The sequence below is a fragment of the Lepus europaeus genome, chromosome 9 (genome assembly GCF_033115175.1).
Source record: "Lepus europaeus isolate LE1 chromosome 9, mLepTim1.pri, whole genome shotgun sequence".
In the NCBI taxonomy this organism is placed as follows: Eukaryota; Metazoa; Chordata; class Mammalia; order Lagomorpha; family Leporidae; genus Lepus; species Lepus europaeus.
This window is the reverse complement of record NC_084835.1, coordinates 10,259,417-10,274,747: the sequence shown is the minus strand read 5'-3', so window position 1 is coordinate 10,274,747 and position 15,331 is coordinate 10,259,417. Positions and strand designations below refer to the sequence as shown.

The 15,331-nt window shown below is 43.0% G+C and overlaps 1 protein-coding gene across 11 annotated transcripts in view; it reads left to right on the top strand.

The window, feature by feature from the left end:
• The window catches only part of TMCC1 (transmembrane and coiled-coil domain family 1), a 239,593-nt gene that overhangs the window by 75,027 nt on the left and 149,235 nt on the right, over positions 1-15,331 (top strand). For 8 of the 11 annotated variants that reach the window (XM_062200492.1, XM_062200493.1, XM_062200494.1 and 5 more), the window contains one exon: positions 1,116-1,378. The exons of 1 other annotated variant lie outside the window; for it this stretch is intronic. In XM_062200492.1, coding sequence (XP_062056476.1) covers positions 1,116-1,378 — 263 coding nt within the window. Of the gene's footprint in view, positions 1-688; positions 1,379-15,331 lie in introns of all 11 variants that reach the window. 2 more of the 11 variants (XM_062200491.1, XM_062200490.1) reach the window with 1 other exon arrangement.

The window sequence follows — 15,331 nt, the reverse complement described above, 5'->3', positions numbered from 1 at the left end:
ATTTCTCATTGCCAAGGAGGTTGGAATGAGAATGTGAATGGTATGAAGAAATGGTGGTTTTCCATTAAAATCCATGCGGGAGAACAGGGTACTTTAAAAAGTTCATGGAAAATGGAATTAAAAGATAAGTGTATTTTGGTGCAAAAAACCTTGAAATCCATGCTTAGTTTTTTCAGTTTGGATTTTCCATGAGTTACTTGAAGATCTCTTGTACAGTTAAATTGGGATCTCCACTTCTCACTGTTCTTTGAATTTACTAAGTTTCAGCATGTGGATAATTGTCGTTATGAATGAGAGAAATTGAGTGCCTTCGTTAGACTGAACACACTGGGTGGTCTGTTCTCATGATACCCCAACCAGTGACTGTTCCTGTCAACTACTTTTAGGGTGTCCATTCCAAGATGGCTCCTTTAGAATCCAATTTTCTTTTATGTATTAAAACTTGTAAGGATTTTTAAAAGAGATTACTTTTTATTTCCTGTGTACTTGTTCTGGGCTTTTTCTCCTATTCTAGAAAATAATCATTATTCACTATCTGGAAAACTATCTTTAAATCTTCTGATTAAAGATTGCTTAATGATAGTGTCTATTTGTTTGCCTAGAAGCATGTTTTTTTTTTTCTTAACACTGTAATTTCTGCATGGATTTATGATACAAGATTCTTTTTTTTTTTTTTTTTTAACATTAGATAGGCATGAAGCCTCGTCTCACAGCTGCATGTGTAGTCACTCTTGAAGCAAATGCCTACCTAATTTGACAGTCTTGGTGTGCTTAGACATTTTTGAGTTTGAAAATAAGTGTATTAAATCTACCAATGGAGCCTTCAGGCAGTGAACAGTTGTATGAGGACCCTGATCCTGGAGGCAGATCCCAAGATGCAGAGGCCAGAAAGCAGACAGAATCAGAACAGAAGTTATCTAAAATGACCCACAATGCTTTGGAGAACATTAATGTGATTGGCCAAGGCTTGAAGCATCTCTTCCAGCACCAGCGCAGGAGGTCATCAGTGTCTCCACACGATGTGCAACAAATTCAGGCAGATCCAGAACCTGAAATGGATCTGGAAAGCCAGAACGCATGTGCTGAGATTGATGGTGTCCCCACCCACCCCACAGCTCTGAATCGTGTTCTGCAGCAGATCCGAGTGCCACCCAAGATGAAGAGAGGGACAAGCTTGCATAGTAGGCGGGGCAAGCCAGAGGCCCCAAAGGGAAGTCCCCAGATCAACAGGAAATCTGGCCAGGAGGTTGCAGCTGTTATGCAGACAGGCCGACCCAGGTCTTCATCCACAACTGATGCTCCTACCAGTTCTGCGATGATGGAAATAGCTTGTGCTGCTGCTGCGTGTCTGCCAGGAGAGGAGGCAGCTACAGAGCGGGTAAGTCGAAGTCTCTTCTGTTTCCTTTTCTGTTCACTTACTGCTCTTTGTACTGAGGACCTTGCGGACTTTGCTTTGGTAACTTAAAAGAGAGCTGTTAGCACATACCTTAAAGTTGGGGTGTAGTTCCCCTTTTTATTAGTGGGGTAAATAATAACTGTAGTAATGGAGGAATGTTACAGTTGCATTTTGCTTCTTAAATACTGCTGTATTTTGTTTAATTTACCTTTCTGCTACAATGTTATGCTTATTTCCTTTGTTAGAAGGGTCAGTTTGATGGTAGAGGAACAAAGAAACTTAGTTTATTTTTTTATTTTTTATTTTTGTTTTGTATGTAGAAATGAGTTTTATACCTTAATGAAGGTAGTGAATAAAGTTCTAGAATCTGGATTTGTTTATGATTAATCTGGAAATATACAAGTGCTTAAAATTGTCATACATGCTGTACTACGCCATGGGCATCGTTAAACATTTTGCTTTCTACAGTAGAGTGTATTTACTATTAAAAAACTGATGTTTGGGCTGCCTATATGGATGGATGTACAAGTTGTATCAATTTTAGATGGCAACTTCCCTGTAACTACATTTTCCTTAGCTGAGGCACATAGAAGAAATAGTCCTGCTACAGTTTGAAAACTCAGGTACAGGTAGTGATGCAGAGATTGAAGTTAACTGGGAGCCTGGACAAACTGTTGTTCTTGCCCTGTGTAAAGGGATGGTGTCTTCTGAGCTTTGTCAGAGAGTTCTAGTTTGTGAATGTGGATCCAGTTTTGTCAGAACTTGTGCTTTTTCAAGATAAACTGGAAATCTGGAAAGCTGATGGTTTCTAACACATTATGAAAGGCCAGCAGAACACATTTATGGGCCAGGTGTGCTCCATGAGTCATCATCTAGCTACTGTTTTCACCTTTGCTTTTATGTATGAGTATTCTCAAAGGTTTTTATGATAGTTGGTTGCTTGCATTCTTTATTGCTCCTATGATTGTTAAATGTATTTTATTGGTTATTAATAAACTACCTGGAGGCCGGCGCCAGGTTCAATAGGCTAATCCTCCGCCTTGCGGAGCCAGCACACCGAGTTCTAGTCCTGGTCGGGGCACCGGATTCTGTCCCAGTTGCCCCTCTTCCAGGCCAGCTCTCTGCTGTGGCCCAGGAAGGCAGTGGAGGATGGCCCAAGTGCCTGGGCCCTGCACCCCATGGGAGACCAGGATAAGCACCTGGCTCCTGCCTTCGGATCAGCGCAGCGTGGCGGTCGCAGCGCGGCGGCCATTGGAGGGTGAACCAACGGCAAAAGGAAGACCTTTCTCTCTGTCTCTCTCACTGTCCACTCTGCCTGTCAAAAAAAAAAAAAAACTACCTGGAAATCTAAATTTTTTTAATAGATTTATTTATTTATTTGAAAGTTAGAGTTACAGAGGAGGAGAGCCAAAGCCAGAGAGAGAGAGAAAGAGAGAGAATGGGTGCATTTCAGTCCGCTGTTTTACTTCCCAACTGGCCACAAAGGCAGAAGCCAGGCATTTACAGGTCTCTCACATGGGTACAGCGGCCCAAGTACTTGGGCCATCTTCTACTGCTTTCCAGGCACATCAGCAGGGAGCTAGATCAGAAGTGGAGGAGCCAGGACTTGAACCAGTGCCCATATGGGATGCCAGCACTTCAGGCAGAGGCTTAACCTTCTATGTCACAGCACTGGCTCCAAATCTAAATGTTGAATCACGTTCCTTTAAACCCTCCTACTTAAATATGAAATTGAAAGCAAGTTATGGACAGTAAATCACTGTGAGTAATAATGATACGGATTAAAACTTAAATTTTTTAAAGTAGCATATACTTAAGTATAATAGTTATCTTTGAAATAAAAAGGACTTTGGATACATCTGCTTCTTAGGCAACTGACTTCTTAAAATTTAATAAATATTTCATTTATAACTGTCAATCTGGGAGAACATTCACATGCTGTTCATGTGTAATACCAGAATAATGTGTAAAAACTGTTTACATCATTTGCAGACTTTGACATGTAGGTGTAAAAGGCACACTAAGTTATCATTTTTCTTCTTAGAAGTCTAGATTATATTCTTTTTGTGAACGACACATTAATAGAACCTGAGTACTCTATTTACTTTTTTTTTTTAATATTTATTTATTTGAGACAGAGAGAGAGAGAGAGAGCTTCCATATATAGGTTCACTCTTCAAATGGCTGCAATGGCCAGGGCTGGGCCAGACCAAAGCCTGGAGCGTCCTCCAGATCTCCCAGCTTGGGTGAGAGAAAGATTAAGGAGGCCATCCTTTGCTGCTTTTCCCAAGGCATTAGCCTGGAGCTGGATTAGAAGTGAAGCAGCTGGGGCATAACCAGCACTCACATAGGATGCTGGCCTGCAGGCAGCAGCTTAACCAAGCCACAAGGCCGGCCCCTGTTTTTACCTTGTTAGCCAGCATAATTGAGTCTAAATAGTTTTTCAGTTAATAAAATCAGTTAAAGTAGATTATCAATATGTTATATGTGTATGTATTTTGTATATTTTAACTTGTGAACCAATCTGGGGCAGGATTTTTTTTTTTTTTAAGAGTTATTTTATTTTGAAAGAGTTACAGGGAGAGAGTGATAAAGAGATCTTCCATCCACTGTTTTATTCCCTAGATAGCCATGATGGATGGGCTGGGCTGGGCTGAAGCCAGAATCTTCAGGGTTGTTGTTGTTTTTTTGTTTTTGTTTTTTTTTTTGACAGGCAGAGTGGACAGTAGAGGGAGACAGAGAGAAAGGTCTTCCTTTTTGCTGTTGGTTCACCCTCCAATGGCCGCCGCAGTAGGCGCACTGCGCTGTTCCGATGGCAGGATCCAGGTGCTTATCCTGGTCTCCCATGCGGGTGCAGGGCCCAAACACTTGGGCCATCCTCCACTGCACTCCCTGGCCACAGCAGAGAGCTGGCCTGGAAGAGGGGCAACCGGGACAGGATCGGTGCCCTGACCAGGACTAGAACCCGGTGTGCCGGCGCCGCAAGGCAGAGGATTACCTTAGTGAGCTGTGGCGCCGGCCCAGGGTTTTTTTTTTTATTTACATATTTACTTTTTAGATATGTATTTGCTTCATTACATGTTCACTTATTTAAAAAGCATAGTGACCTTCACAGATGTCCTAAGGGAAGCCCCACTGCTCTGCCCGGCCAGGGGCCAGCAAATCTGGGGAGGAATTTGCTGATTTTCACCCAACAAACCCTTCCCCTAGGACTTCCCATCCTTTGTCTTGGAGGAGAGGGGGATGTGGGTAAACAGACTCCCTTAAAAACCTAGGTAGTCCAAACAGACTGCACGCTCAGCCCTCTGCCTCAGCTGAGCCGCCCGCCTTTTCTGCCCAGTGTATTCTCTCCACTCATCCAGAGCAACTGGGCGCGCTCTGTCCCTTCCGTTCTGATGCCCTATCCTCAATAAAGCCTTATCACTCTGGGTACAAGTTCGAGACCTGGCTGCTCCACTTCCAGTCTAGCTCCCTGCTAATGCGCCTGGGAAAGCAGCCAACTATGAACCAAGTGGGAGACATGGACAAAAAGTGCCTCGCCTAGCCCAGGCTGTTGCGGCTGTCTTGGGAGAGAACTAGTGGATGGAAGATCTCTATCTCTCTGTCCTTCTGTATAACTCTGCCTTTCAAGTAAATAAATAAATCTTTACAGAAATGAAAATAAAGCAAATTGGGTAAATGGAGATGAGAGTGGAACACTTCCACTTGATTGTTTCAAATACCAAGTATTGGTGCTTCTATATTGATGTATCTTCTTTTTTGTCTTTTTTTACCTCAAATCTGAGGATGAATTTGATTTAATACTGATGATTAACATTAAAGTACATTGATATTTCTGTCCCACATAAGTTAATGGTGTTCTTAGAGAGTTGCATGTGTATATGAGTGCACACACACTACCCAGAGACAAATGGTCAGTTAATTTTTCAGTGTACTAGTGTTTGAAAGCCATCTGCTTCTGCTTTAGCCATCTGCCACAAAACCAGTCCAGTTCTTTACCTTTTTTTGTTTTTGTCTTGACAGAGTGGACAGAGAGAGAGAGAGAGAGAGAAAGGTCTTCCTTTGCCATTGGTTCACCCTCCAATGGCCACCGTGGCCGGCGCGCTGCGGCCAGCGCACCGCGCTGATCCAAAGCCAGGAGCTTCCTCCTGGTCTCCCATGTGGGTGTAGGGCCCAAGGACTTGGGCCATCCTCCACTGCACTCCCGAGCCACAGCAGAGAGCTGGCCTGGAAGAGGGGCAACCAGGACAGAATCTGGTGCCCTGACTGGGACTAGAACCCGGTGTGCCGGCGCCACAGGTGGAGGATTAGCCTAGTGAGCCGTGGCGCTGGCCCAGTTCTTTACCTTTAAGCTAGTGTGTTTTTTGTATTGTGTGTGTGTATGCATGTGTGTGTTTAAAAAAATTCAGATTTGACAAGTTTTTATCTGTTCCTGTCTAAGACATGGCTTTGCTCTAATGATGGGGATGGGAGTTGGTTAGAAGAGTCATAACATGTTGAACACAAGATGTTTTCCTTTCCTTCTTAGATTTACTAATGTCTGTTCTTTTCCTCACAGAAAAATCTTAACATATCTAGTCTTTTATAGTACCTGCATGTGTACTTACTAAATATATGTCAATATAAACTTGGCTAAGATATGTCAATTAAAGGATCATCTTTAAATTCACAAAATCAAATTGATATAAGCAGTTTTTTCTCTGAAGTGCTTTGAGTTTTGAAAGTTTAAGACATACATTCTCAGTGTAGGAAGCTTTCAAAATGCACAAAGTAACAGAAGGTAAAACTACAAATATTTTGATGTGTTTTCTCAACATGCATATATATTAAAATGTATAAAACATTTACATTTATTTTTATTTAATTTCATTAAAATTAAAATTTTAAATAATACTAGGATCTTATTAAATGCAACTTTATATTCTTTCCCTTAAAATTCTGTCATGAACATTTTACCATATCCATAAATACGTTACTACAGATTTTTACTGATTGAGTAATGAACAACATATTTTGTTGTAATAACCTTGGTTTTATATACTGAGTTGGAGATGAAAATATTTAAACTTCCAGTGCAGTGTTCTTTGCTTAAAACAGTGCTTGAAATATTTTTTTAAAGATGTATTTATTTATTTGAAAGTCAGAGTTACACAGAGAGAGGAGAGGTAGAGAGAGACAGAGAGAGGTCTTCCATCCACTGGTTCACTCCCCAGATGGCTGCAATGGCTGGAATTCTGCTGATCTGAAGCCAGGAGCCAGGAGCTTCTTCTGGTCTCCCATGTGGGTGCAGGGGCCCAAGGATTTGCGCCATCTTCTACTGCTTTTCCAGGCCATAGTTGAGAGCTGGATCATAAATGGAGTAGCTAGGACTCGAACCAGCGCCCATTTGGGATGCCAGCACTGCAGGTGGTGGCTTTACCCACTACAGCACAGCGCCGGCCCCAGTGCTTGAAATATTAAGAGGAGGAGTACCTGGTGTATCTAATGGTAGTGATGATAAGGGTAGCTGCCATTTGTTGTTGTTTATTATACAGCAGGCAGTGTGTTTAAACACATAATATAATTTTCTCTTTAATTCTAAAAATAATTCTTTATTTTGCTCCCATGGGATGTTTTTGCTCCTTTTTGCCAATAAGTCAGGAAAGGCCTAGAGAAATTAAGGCTCTTCATGGTTTCACAACCAGCCTGTTACACAGCTAGAATGTTTCAGAGCTGAAGTAATAATAAACCTAATTTATTCACTTGTTCATTAGATTTGTTCTGATGCCAGAGGGAACATATCAGAAAACTGAGGTGTGTGCAGAAAAAAGAGCAAATGGAAATGCCCCAGAGGCCTGTCTATGAAGCGATTTTACTGAAATTAGTTTATCTTTGCATTATGGTAAGAGGGTGATAATCCACATCAGAGCCATAAGTAAGAATTTTACACATCGAGAAATGTTTTCGTTTGAGGGTATTGGAATCAGTCAGGCCAGCATAGCCTGAGAGGGCAGTTCTATATCAAGAATTTGATCTGTGGACATTGTTTAAACTTATGCTTGGTGTATTTAGTGTTGTTAATACTATATATTTCATATGGGTATTTCCAGCTTTTAAAAGAATTCATTGTTTCTTTAGAGGTAAGGTTTCTGGTCACCTGTCCTCTCAGTATATATTCTGTCACATTCTGTGGAGGTGCATATATCAATACACAGAAATATTTGCTGTTGAGACAGGTTTCTAAATATGTAAGTTTGGATTGTCTTTTTCATTAAATGAGACATTTCTGTATAGCAAAGACTTTTTATTTTTTTATTTTTATTTTTATTTTATTATTATTTTTTTTATAGACAGTGAGAGAGACAGAGAGAAAGGTCTTCTGTCTGCTGGTTCACTCCCCAAGTGGCCGCAGTGGCCGGAACTGTGCCGATCTGAAGCCAGGAGCCAGGGGCTTCCTCCCTGTCTCCCATGTGGATGCAGGGGCCCAAGCTCTGGGGCCATCCTCCCCTGTTTCCCAGGCCACAGCAGAGAGCTGGACTGGAAGAGGAGCAACTGGGACTAGAACCGGCGCCCATATGGGATGCTGGCGCCGCAGGCGGAGAATTAACCTAGTGTGCCACGGTACCAGTCTCTGCAAAGACTTTTTACTTCACAAATAGCTATCTTAGAGAGATAAAGTCCCCCTAAGTTGGAAATTTGTATTTAGAGTTAAGAGGTATACAGTTGTCTTTTCACAGCCTTAAGGACCTTAGGGACCTTGGAATGGCAGGATTTGCATAAATGGCAATTCAAGAAGCAATGCAGTGAAATACAGTCAAGCCCAGAAGTCAGCAGCCTGGGGTTTGAGATTGCAGTTGGGTTCTCTTACTAAACATGCAAGTGTGACCTTAAACTAATTCAGCTCTCTAGGTTTCACTTCCTTCATTTTCAGGATGAAGTAATTGTACTAAATCATATTTGATGTTACTTATTTGATAATTCCATAAATTAAAAAATCTGTACAGCACCATAAAATGATGGTCGTTCACAGTGTGGCACTGGATCCAGTCACCCTGGATCCTGCCTGGCTGTGACCTATACTCGGTAATTAAAAAGCTTTGATAGAGAACAGTGTGTAAGTAAATGTTAGTGAAAGCATTTCGCAGAAGGGAGAGCTGTATATGGAGCCAAGTTAAAGGGGCTTCATAGAGAATATGCTCTTTGCAGGGTGTCTGAGGCCCAGTCAGTATAAATCTTTTCCACTGTAAGAAAATCCTGATATATGCAAATGTTTCAAGATAGCTGAGATATTAAACAAAAAGTAAAAACATCAAATAACAAAAAGCAGTTGTGAGCGCCGGCACCCTAGGTTCTAGTCCTGGTCGGGGCGCCAGATTCTGTCCCGGTTGCCCCTCTTCCAGCCCAGCTCTCTGCTATGGCCGGGGAGAGCAGTGGAGGATGGCCCAAGTACTTAGTCCCTGCACCTGCATGGGAGACCAGGAGAAGCATCTGGCTCCTGGCTTCAGATCAGCAGCCACTGGGGGGTGAACCTACTGAAAAAGGAAGACCTTTCTCTCTGTCTCTCTCACTGTCCACTCTGTCTGTCAAAACAAAAACAAAAACAAAAAACAAAAAAAACCAATTGTGAGACTCTAGAGAGCTGGAACCACGTGTGTTCTTATTACATCCCACTCCGAACCCTTGGGTCTTCACCAGTGTGAGGACTGGTAGGACCTCAGGGGAAGTAATGAGAGGGAGAGAAATGAGAAAATGTGATTGTATATAGCTAGTTTTGAAAATTTCAGTGTAGGAGAGAGGTTTTTGATTTAGTAATATGAATGTGAAACTAAATAATTTTGATTATGTAATTGGAAAAGGGGAATACTCATTGTAGATTTTTGAAATAGGGGATTGCATGTTGAAAGAATCAGTTTTATTTTATTTTATTTTTTATTTATTTATTTTTTTTATTTTTGACAGGCAGAGTGGACAGTGAGAGAGAGAGAGAGACAGAGAGAAAGGTCTTCCTTTGCCGTTGGTTCACCCTCTAATGGCCGCCGCGGTAGCGCGCTGCGGCCGGCACACCGCGCTGTTCGGATGGCAGGAGCCAGGTGCTTCTCCTGGTCTCCCATGGGGTGCAGAGCCCAAACACTTGGGCCATCCTCCACTGCACTCCCTGGCCACAGCAGAGAGCTGGCCTGGAAGAGGGGCATCCGGGACAGGATCGGTGCCCCGACCGGGACTAGAACCCGGTGTGCCGGCGCCGCAAGGCGGAGGATTAGCCTGTTGAGCCACGGCGCCGGCCTAGAATCAGTTTTATTTTAAATAGTTACGGTCAAATTGAGATAAGGGGCCAGTGCAGTGGTGCAGCGGGTTAAAAAGCCCTGGCTGAAAGTGCTGGCATCCCGTATAGGCCCTGGTTCTAGTCCTGGCTGTTCCTCTTCCGATCCAGCTCTCTGCTATGGCCTGGGATAACAGTAAAAGATGGCCCAAGTCCTTGGGCCCCTGCACCCACGTGAGAGACCCGGAAGAAGCTCCTGGCTCTTGGCTTCAGATTGGTGCAACTCCAACCGTGGCGGCCACCTGGGGAGTGAATCAGCGGATACAAGACCTCTCTCTCTATCTCTGCCTCTCTCTGTAACTTGTAACTCTCTCTTTCAGATAAATAAAATAAATTAAAAAAAAAAAAGAGATAAAATAGTGAAAAAAATCCCAGCCAAGATCTCTGGGAGCTTAGCTAAGAAGTTACTGTTATGGACCATAGGCATCTACTAAGTGACCCAGACAATGTTCAGGGCCAGTGTTTTGTGTAGCAGTAAAGACAGTGCTTGGGATTCCAGCATTCCATATCGGAGTGCTTGTGTTCACATCCTACACTTACTCATGGCTCCAACTTTCTGCTAATGTGCACTCTGGGAGACAGCAGACTATGGCTCAGCTGCTTGGGTCCCTGCCATAGATGTGGGAGCTTTGGATTGAGTTCCAGGCTCCTGGTTTTGGCTTGACCCAACCCTAACTGTTGCAGGCATTTGGGGAATGAATCATTAGATGGGAAATCTTTCTGTCTCTCTGCGTGTCAAAATTGATTAATGAATTTGGGACAGTAGTACTTAATTATGTATTTTTTAAACATTTATTGGCGCTGGTGCTGTAGGGTAGCACGTAAAGCTGTCATCTGCAGTGCTGGCATTCCCTATGGGTGCCAGTTCGAGTCTGGGCTGCTCTACTCCACTTCTAATCAAGATCTCTGCATAGCCTGAGAAAGCAGTGGAAAATGGCTCAACTGCTTGGGCCCCTCCACCCATATGGGAGACCCGGAGGAAGCTCCTTGCTCCTGGCTTCAGATCTGCACAGCTCCGGCTGTTGTAGCCAGTTGGGGAGTGAACCAGTGGATGGAAGACCCCTCGCCTCTGTAACTCTGCCTTTCAAATAAATAAATATAAAGAAATTTATTAATTTGAGAGGCAGAGAGAGAGGTCATCCATCGGCTGGTTCACTCTTAAATTGGCCACAATGGCCAGAGCTGGGCTGATCAGGAACCAGGTACTTTCTCCAGGTCTCCCATGTGGTGCAGGGGCCCAAGCAGTTGGACCATCTTCCACTGCTTTCCCAGACCATAGCAGAGAGCTGGATCAGAAGTTGAACAGCAGAGACTCGAGCATCCACCCATTTGGGATGCTGGGTGTCTCACGTGGTAGCTTTACCCGCTCTGGCCACAGCACCGGTCCCTAGTTGTGTATTGCTATGAGAGGAATGAGTTTTGGGTTTCAGTGTAGAAATGAATCAGGCTGGTGCTGTGAACCTCTGCCTGCAGTGCTGTGTTCCATACAGGCACCGGTTTGAGTTCCAGCTGCTCCACTGCCAATCAGGCACCCTGCTGATGCTTTCCTGAGAAAGCAGTGGAAGATGGCCCAAGTCCTTGGGCCTCTGCCCCAATGTGGGATACCCAGAAAAAGCTCCTGGCTTTGGCCCGGCCTAGCCCCACCCTGGCCATTGTGGCCATTTGGGGAATGAAACAGAGGATGGAAGATCTCTCTTTCTTCTCTCTGTATCTCTGCCTTTCAAATAAATAAATTAATTCATAAAAAATTATTTGTAGATTCCCAGTCTAACCCAAAAGGCCCTTTCCTTTAAAATCTACCAGTATTACAGAAATAACTACATGGTGAATAATAAGAATCATTGCTATTTAAATACCCCTTATTTTATAAAACAGCAATGATCAATGAAAAAAGGAAAACAAGAAGACAAATGCGACTTTTTTGAGCTCTACAAGGCAGGGTGAGGGAGAGGTGGTGATAAGGATAATTTTTATTGCTGACCACCAGGTGGTGCCCTAGGCCATGATCAGTAGGTGGAAGTGAGGGAACGCTGTCCTGCTGGCAGAACATCTGGGGATGAGTTGTTACTTGGGGATGATAATTTGAGAAGTAACTATTGCAGGAGGTCGTTAGGATATGAGCTGGATTGAGCACAGTGATTATGATTAGTGTCCTTTTCCCCAATAAACTGTTGAAAACGTCTATGGAAACCAGTACGAATCTGTTTTCTGTATATTTACTGTCAGTTCGGTTGCTGGCACTGTTAAGGGGAAGACTTACAGGCAGTTGATATATGGAACTGGAAAAGTGAACATAAATTAGAGAGGAAGATACATTTGTTTTTTTTAGTTCTCATAATAGTACTTTGTAGAGAGGCCGGCACTATGGTGTAGCAGGTAAAGCTGCTGCCTACAGTGCCGACATCCCATATAGATGTCAGTTTGAGTCCCGGCTGCTCCACTTCCGATCCAGCCCTCTGCCGTGGCCTGGGAAAGCAGTGGAAGATGGCCCAAGTCCTTGGGCCCCTGCACTTGCATTGGGGACCTGGAAGAAGCTCCTGACTCCTGGCTTCGTATTGGCACAGCTTCGACCATTGCAGCCATCTGGGGAGTGAACCAATGGATGAAAGACCTCTCTGTCTGTTTGTCTCTCTGCCTCTCCTTCTGTCTCTATGTAACTCTGAATTTCAAATAAATAAATAAATCTTTAATAAAAATACTTTGTAGAACAAAACTTGATTGCCAAAATAAGTAACTTTTAAGTCTGTTGAGTCACTGAGAAACAGAATGTATGATTACATCCGTCTTCGACTGTAAGTATTTATGTATTGGCTCCACACATATTCTGATTATCCCTAATGATCTTATGGCATTATTAAATATGATGGTTCTGTGAATGAAAGTCAAGGTACAAGTAAGATGTTCTTGACCTTGGTAAGTTTGTTATGCAAAATGTAACATCATAGGGATGCTTCTTAAAGGGTATTTTTTTCATCTGTGTTACATTGCTTTCTTCTGAAGCAGCAACTTTTGTGTGAAGTCTGCTGCAACATAATACAAAGTATAGTTCACTCTGTAAGTTAAATTTAACCTCCTTTTCTTTATATTTTAAAATAGTCACAGGCTTTGGGGTGATCATACCCCTGAAGGAATGTAGCATGTGACCTAATTTCTGCTCTCTCCTCTTACAGGGGATGTGGATACTGTGTCAGTATGCTTGAATCTTAGTAGGGAAGGAAAATTCTGACTTACATAAACTATTGTTGTTTGTGCATGGTTGTGTTCCGGAGACTCATGATCAGTAGAGGGGGACAGACCAAGATCATGTATTATATAAGGTGATTGCTAGTACAGATTGGCTTTTGTTTGTTTTTTTCATATTATAGCATTTTAAAAAATATTTATTTTTTTATTTATTTATTTGAAAGGCTGATTTACAGGAAGGCAGAGGCATAGAGACAGGTAGAGACAGAGGGAGATCTTGCATCTACTGGTTCACTCCCTAGATGGCCGAAACGGCTGGAGCTACGCTGATCCAAAGGCAGGAGCCAGGAGCTTGTTCTGGGTCTCTCACGTGGGTGCAGAGGCCCAAGGACTTGGGCCATCTTCTGCTTCCCCAAGCCATAATATAGGGCTGGATAAGAAGTGGAGCAGCTGGGACTTGAACTGGCACCCATGTGGGATGCTGGCATTGCAGGCAGCAGCTTTACTTGCTATATCACAGCGTCAGCCCCTACAGCATTTTGTTTTTGGATTGATTGATTGATTTGAGAGATAAAGTTAAAAATAGAGGGGGAGAAAGAATGGTTTTTTTTTTGTTTTGTTTTGGACAGGCAGAGTGGACAGAGACAGACAGGTCTTCCTTTTCCGTTGGTTCACCCTCCAATGGCTGCTGCGGCCAGCACACCGCGCTGATCTGAAGCCAGGAGCCAGGTGCTTCTCCTGGTCTCCCATGGGGTGCAGGGCCAAAGCACTTGGGCTGTCCTCCACTGCACTCCTGGGCCACAGCAGAGAGCTGGCCTGGAAGAGGAGCAACCGGGACAGAATCCGGCACCCCGACTGGGACTAGAACCTGGTATGCCAGCGCCGCAGTTGGAGGATTAGCCTATTGAGCCACGGCAAGAAAGGTTTTCTATCTGCTAGTTCACTTCCCAGATGGCTGCAACAGCCGGAGCTGGGACGACCGAAGGCAGGAGCCAGTAGCTTCTTCATGGTCCTCCACACAGGTGCAGGTTCCCAAGCACTTGGGCCATCTACTGCTTTCCAAGGCCATAAGCAGAGAACTGGATCAGAAGAGGAGTAGCGGGGACTTGAACTGTTGGCGCCACAGGTGGAGGCTTAGTTTACTATGCCACAATGCTGACCCCCACATTAAAGTGTTTTATATCAACAAAGTTAGCTTTGGCAAGTAAAGTAACATGATGTGGAGCTTAGTACAAGTTAAAAATGTGTTTGTTTTGATGATAAATCATCATGACCTGTGATCCTGTTGGTCAGTATGAGCAGACTAGGTTTCGGTTTGAACTTCTATACCTTACGGTCATAATTGATACATATTTTGCGTTAATTTGTATCTCATTTTATATAGAGGCAGGTGTTAAAGATACCTTTTTGCTAAATAGAATCATTGTAAATAAAACAATATTTCAGAAAGCTCATGGAGATATGTAATGAAAAGTATGTATTTTGGGATAGTGGTTAAGATGCTATTATTAAAACACCCACGTTCCACATCCGAATGCCTGGGTTTGAGTTTCAATTACACTGTTTTCAGCTTTGTGCTGATGCTCATCCTGGGAGGCAGAAGGTAATGGTTCAGGTAATTGGTTCCAGGCTTCCCCATATGGGAGACCAAAATTAAGTTCCTAGTTCCTGTGTTGGGTCTGGTACAGCTCAGCCATTGTAGGCATTTGAATCATTGGATGGACTCTCTGTGAATGCACCTCCTAAATAAATAAATAATTTTAAATTATAAGATTTTTTTCTGCAAAATTTTAAGTACTATGTGAAAAATGTATATTATGAAAAAATTTGTGGATTTCAGTTTTTTGCACTAAAATAAGCTCATACTTTAAATTACATTTTTCAAAAAAATTTAAATTGCTCTTGTACAACTGTTTTGTTTTTTAAATTATGACAGATCTCTGTAAAAAGAATTAGCAAGAATGTTTGTATACTACAAAAATAACATTATTTTCAGCCAAAGAGTCAAGTCAAATATTTATTAAGAACTGAGCAAATAAACTTTGTCATAGGAGCATTTTACTGGGATAAGATCTGAATCAGAATTCAAAATTGTAGTCATGAGGAAGCAAAGAATTAAAAACCTTCAGTTGGGGGCCTGGCACTGTGGCGTAGTGGGTTCAGCTGTGACCTATAGCACCGAAATCTCAAATGGACACTCATTTGAATTCCTGCTGCTCCACTTCGGATCCAGCTCCTTGCTAATGTGCCTGGGAAAGCAGTGGAGTATGGCCTAAGTCCTTGGGCCCCTGTGCCCACGTGAGAGACCCAAAAGAAGCTCCTGGCTTCAGACTGGCCCAGCTCCAGCCATCGTTGCCTTTTGGGGAGTGAACCAGCAAATGGAAGATCTTTCTGTGTCTGCCTCTCCCTTTCTGTAACTCTGCCTTTCCAGTAAAATAAATTTTTTTTTTTAA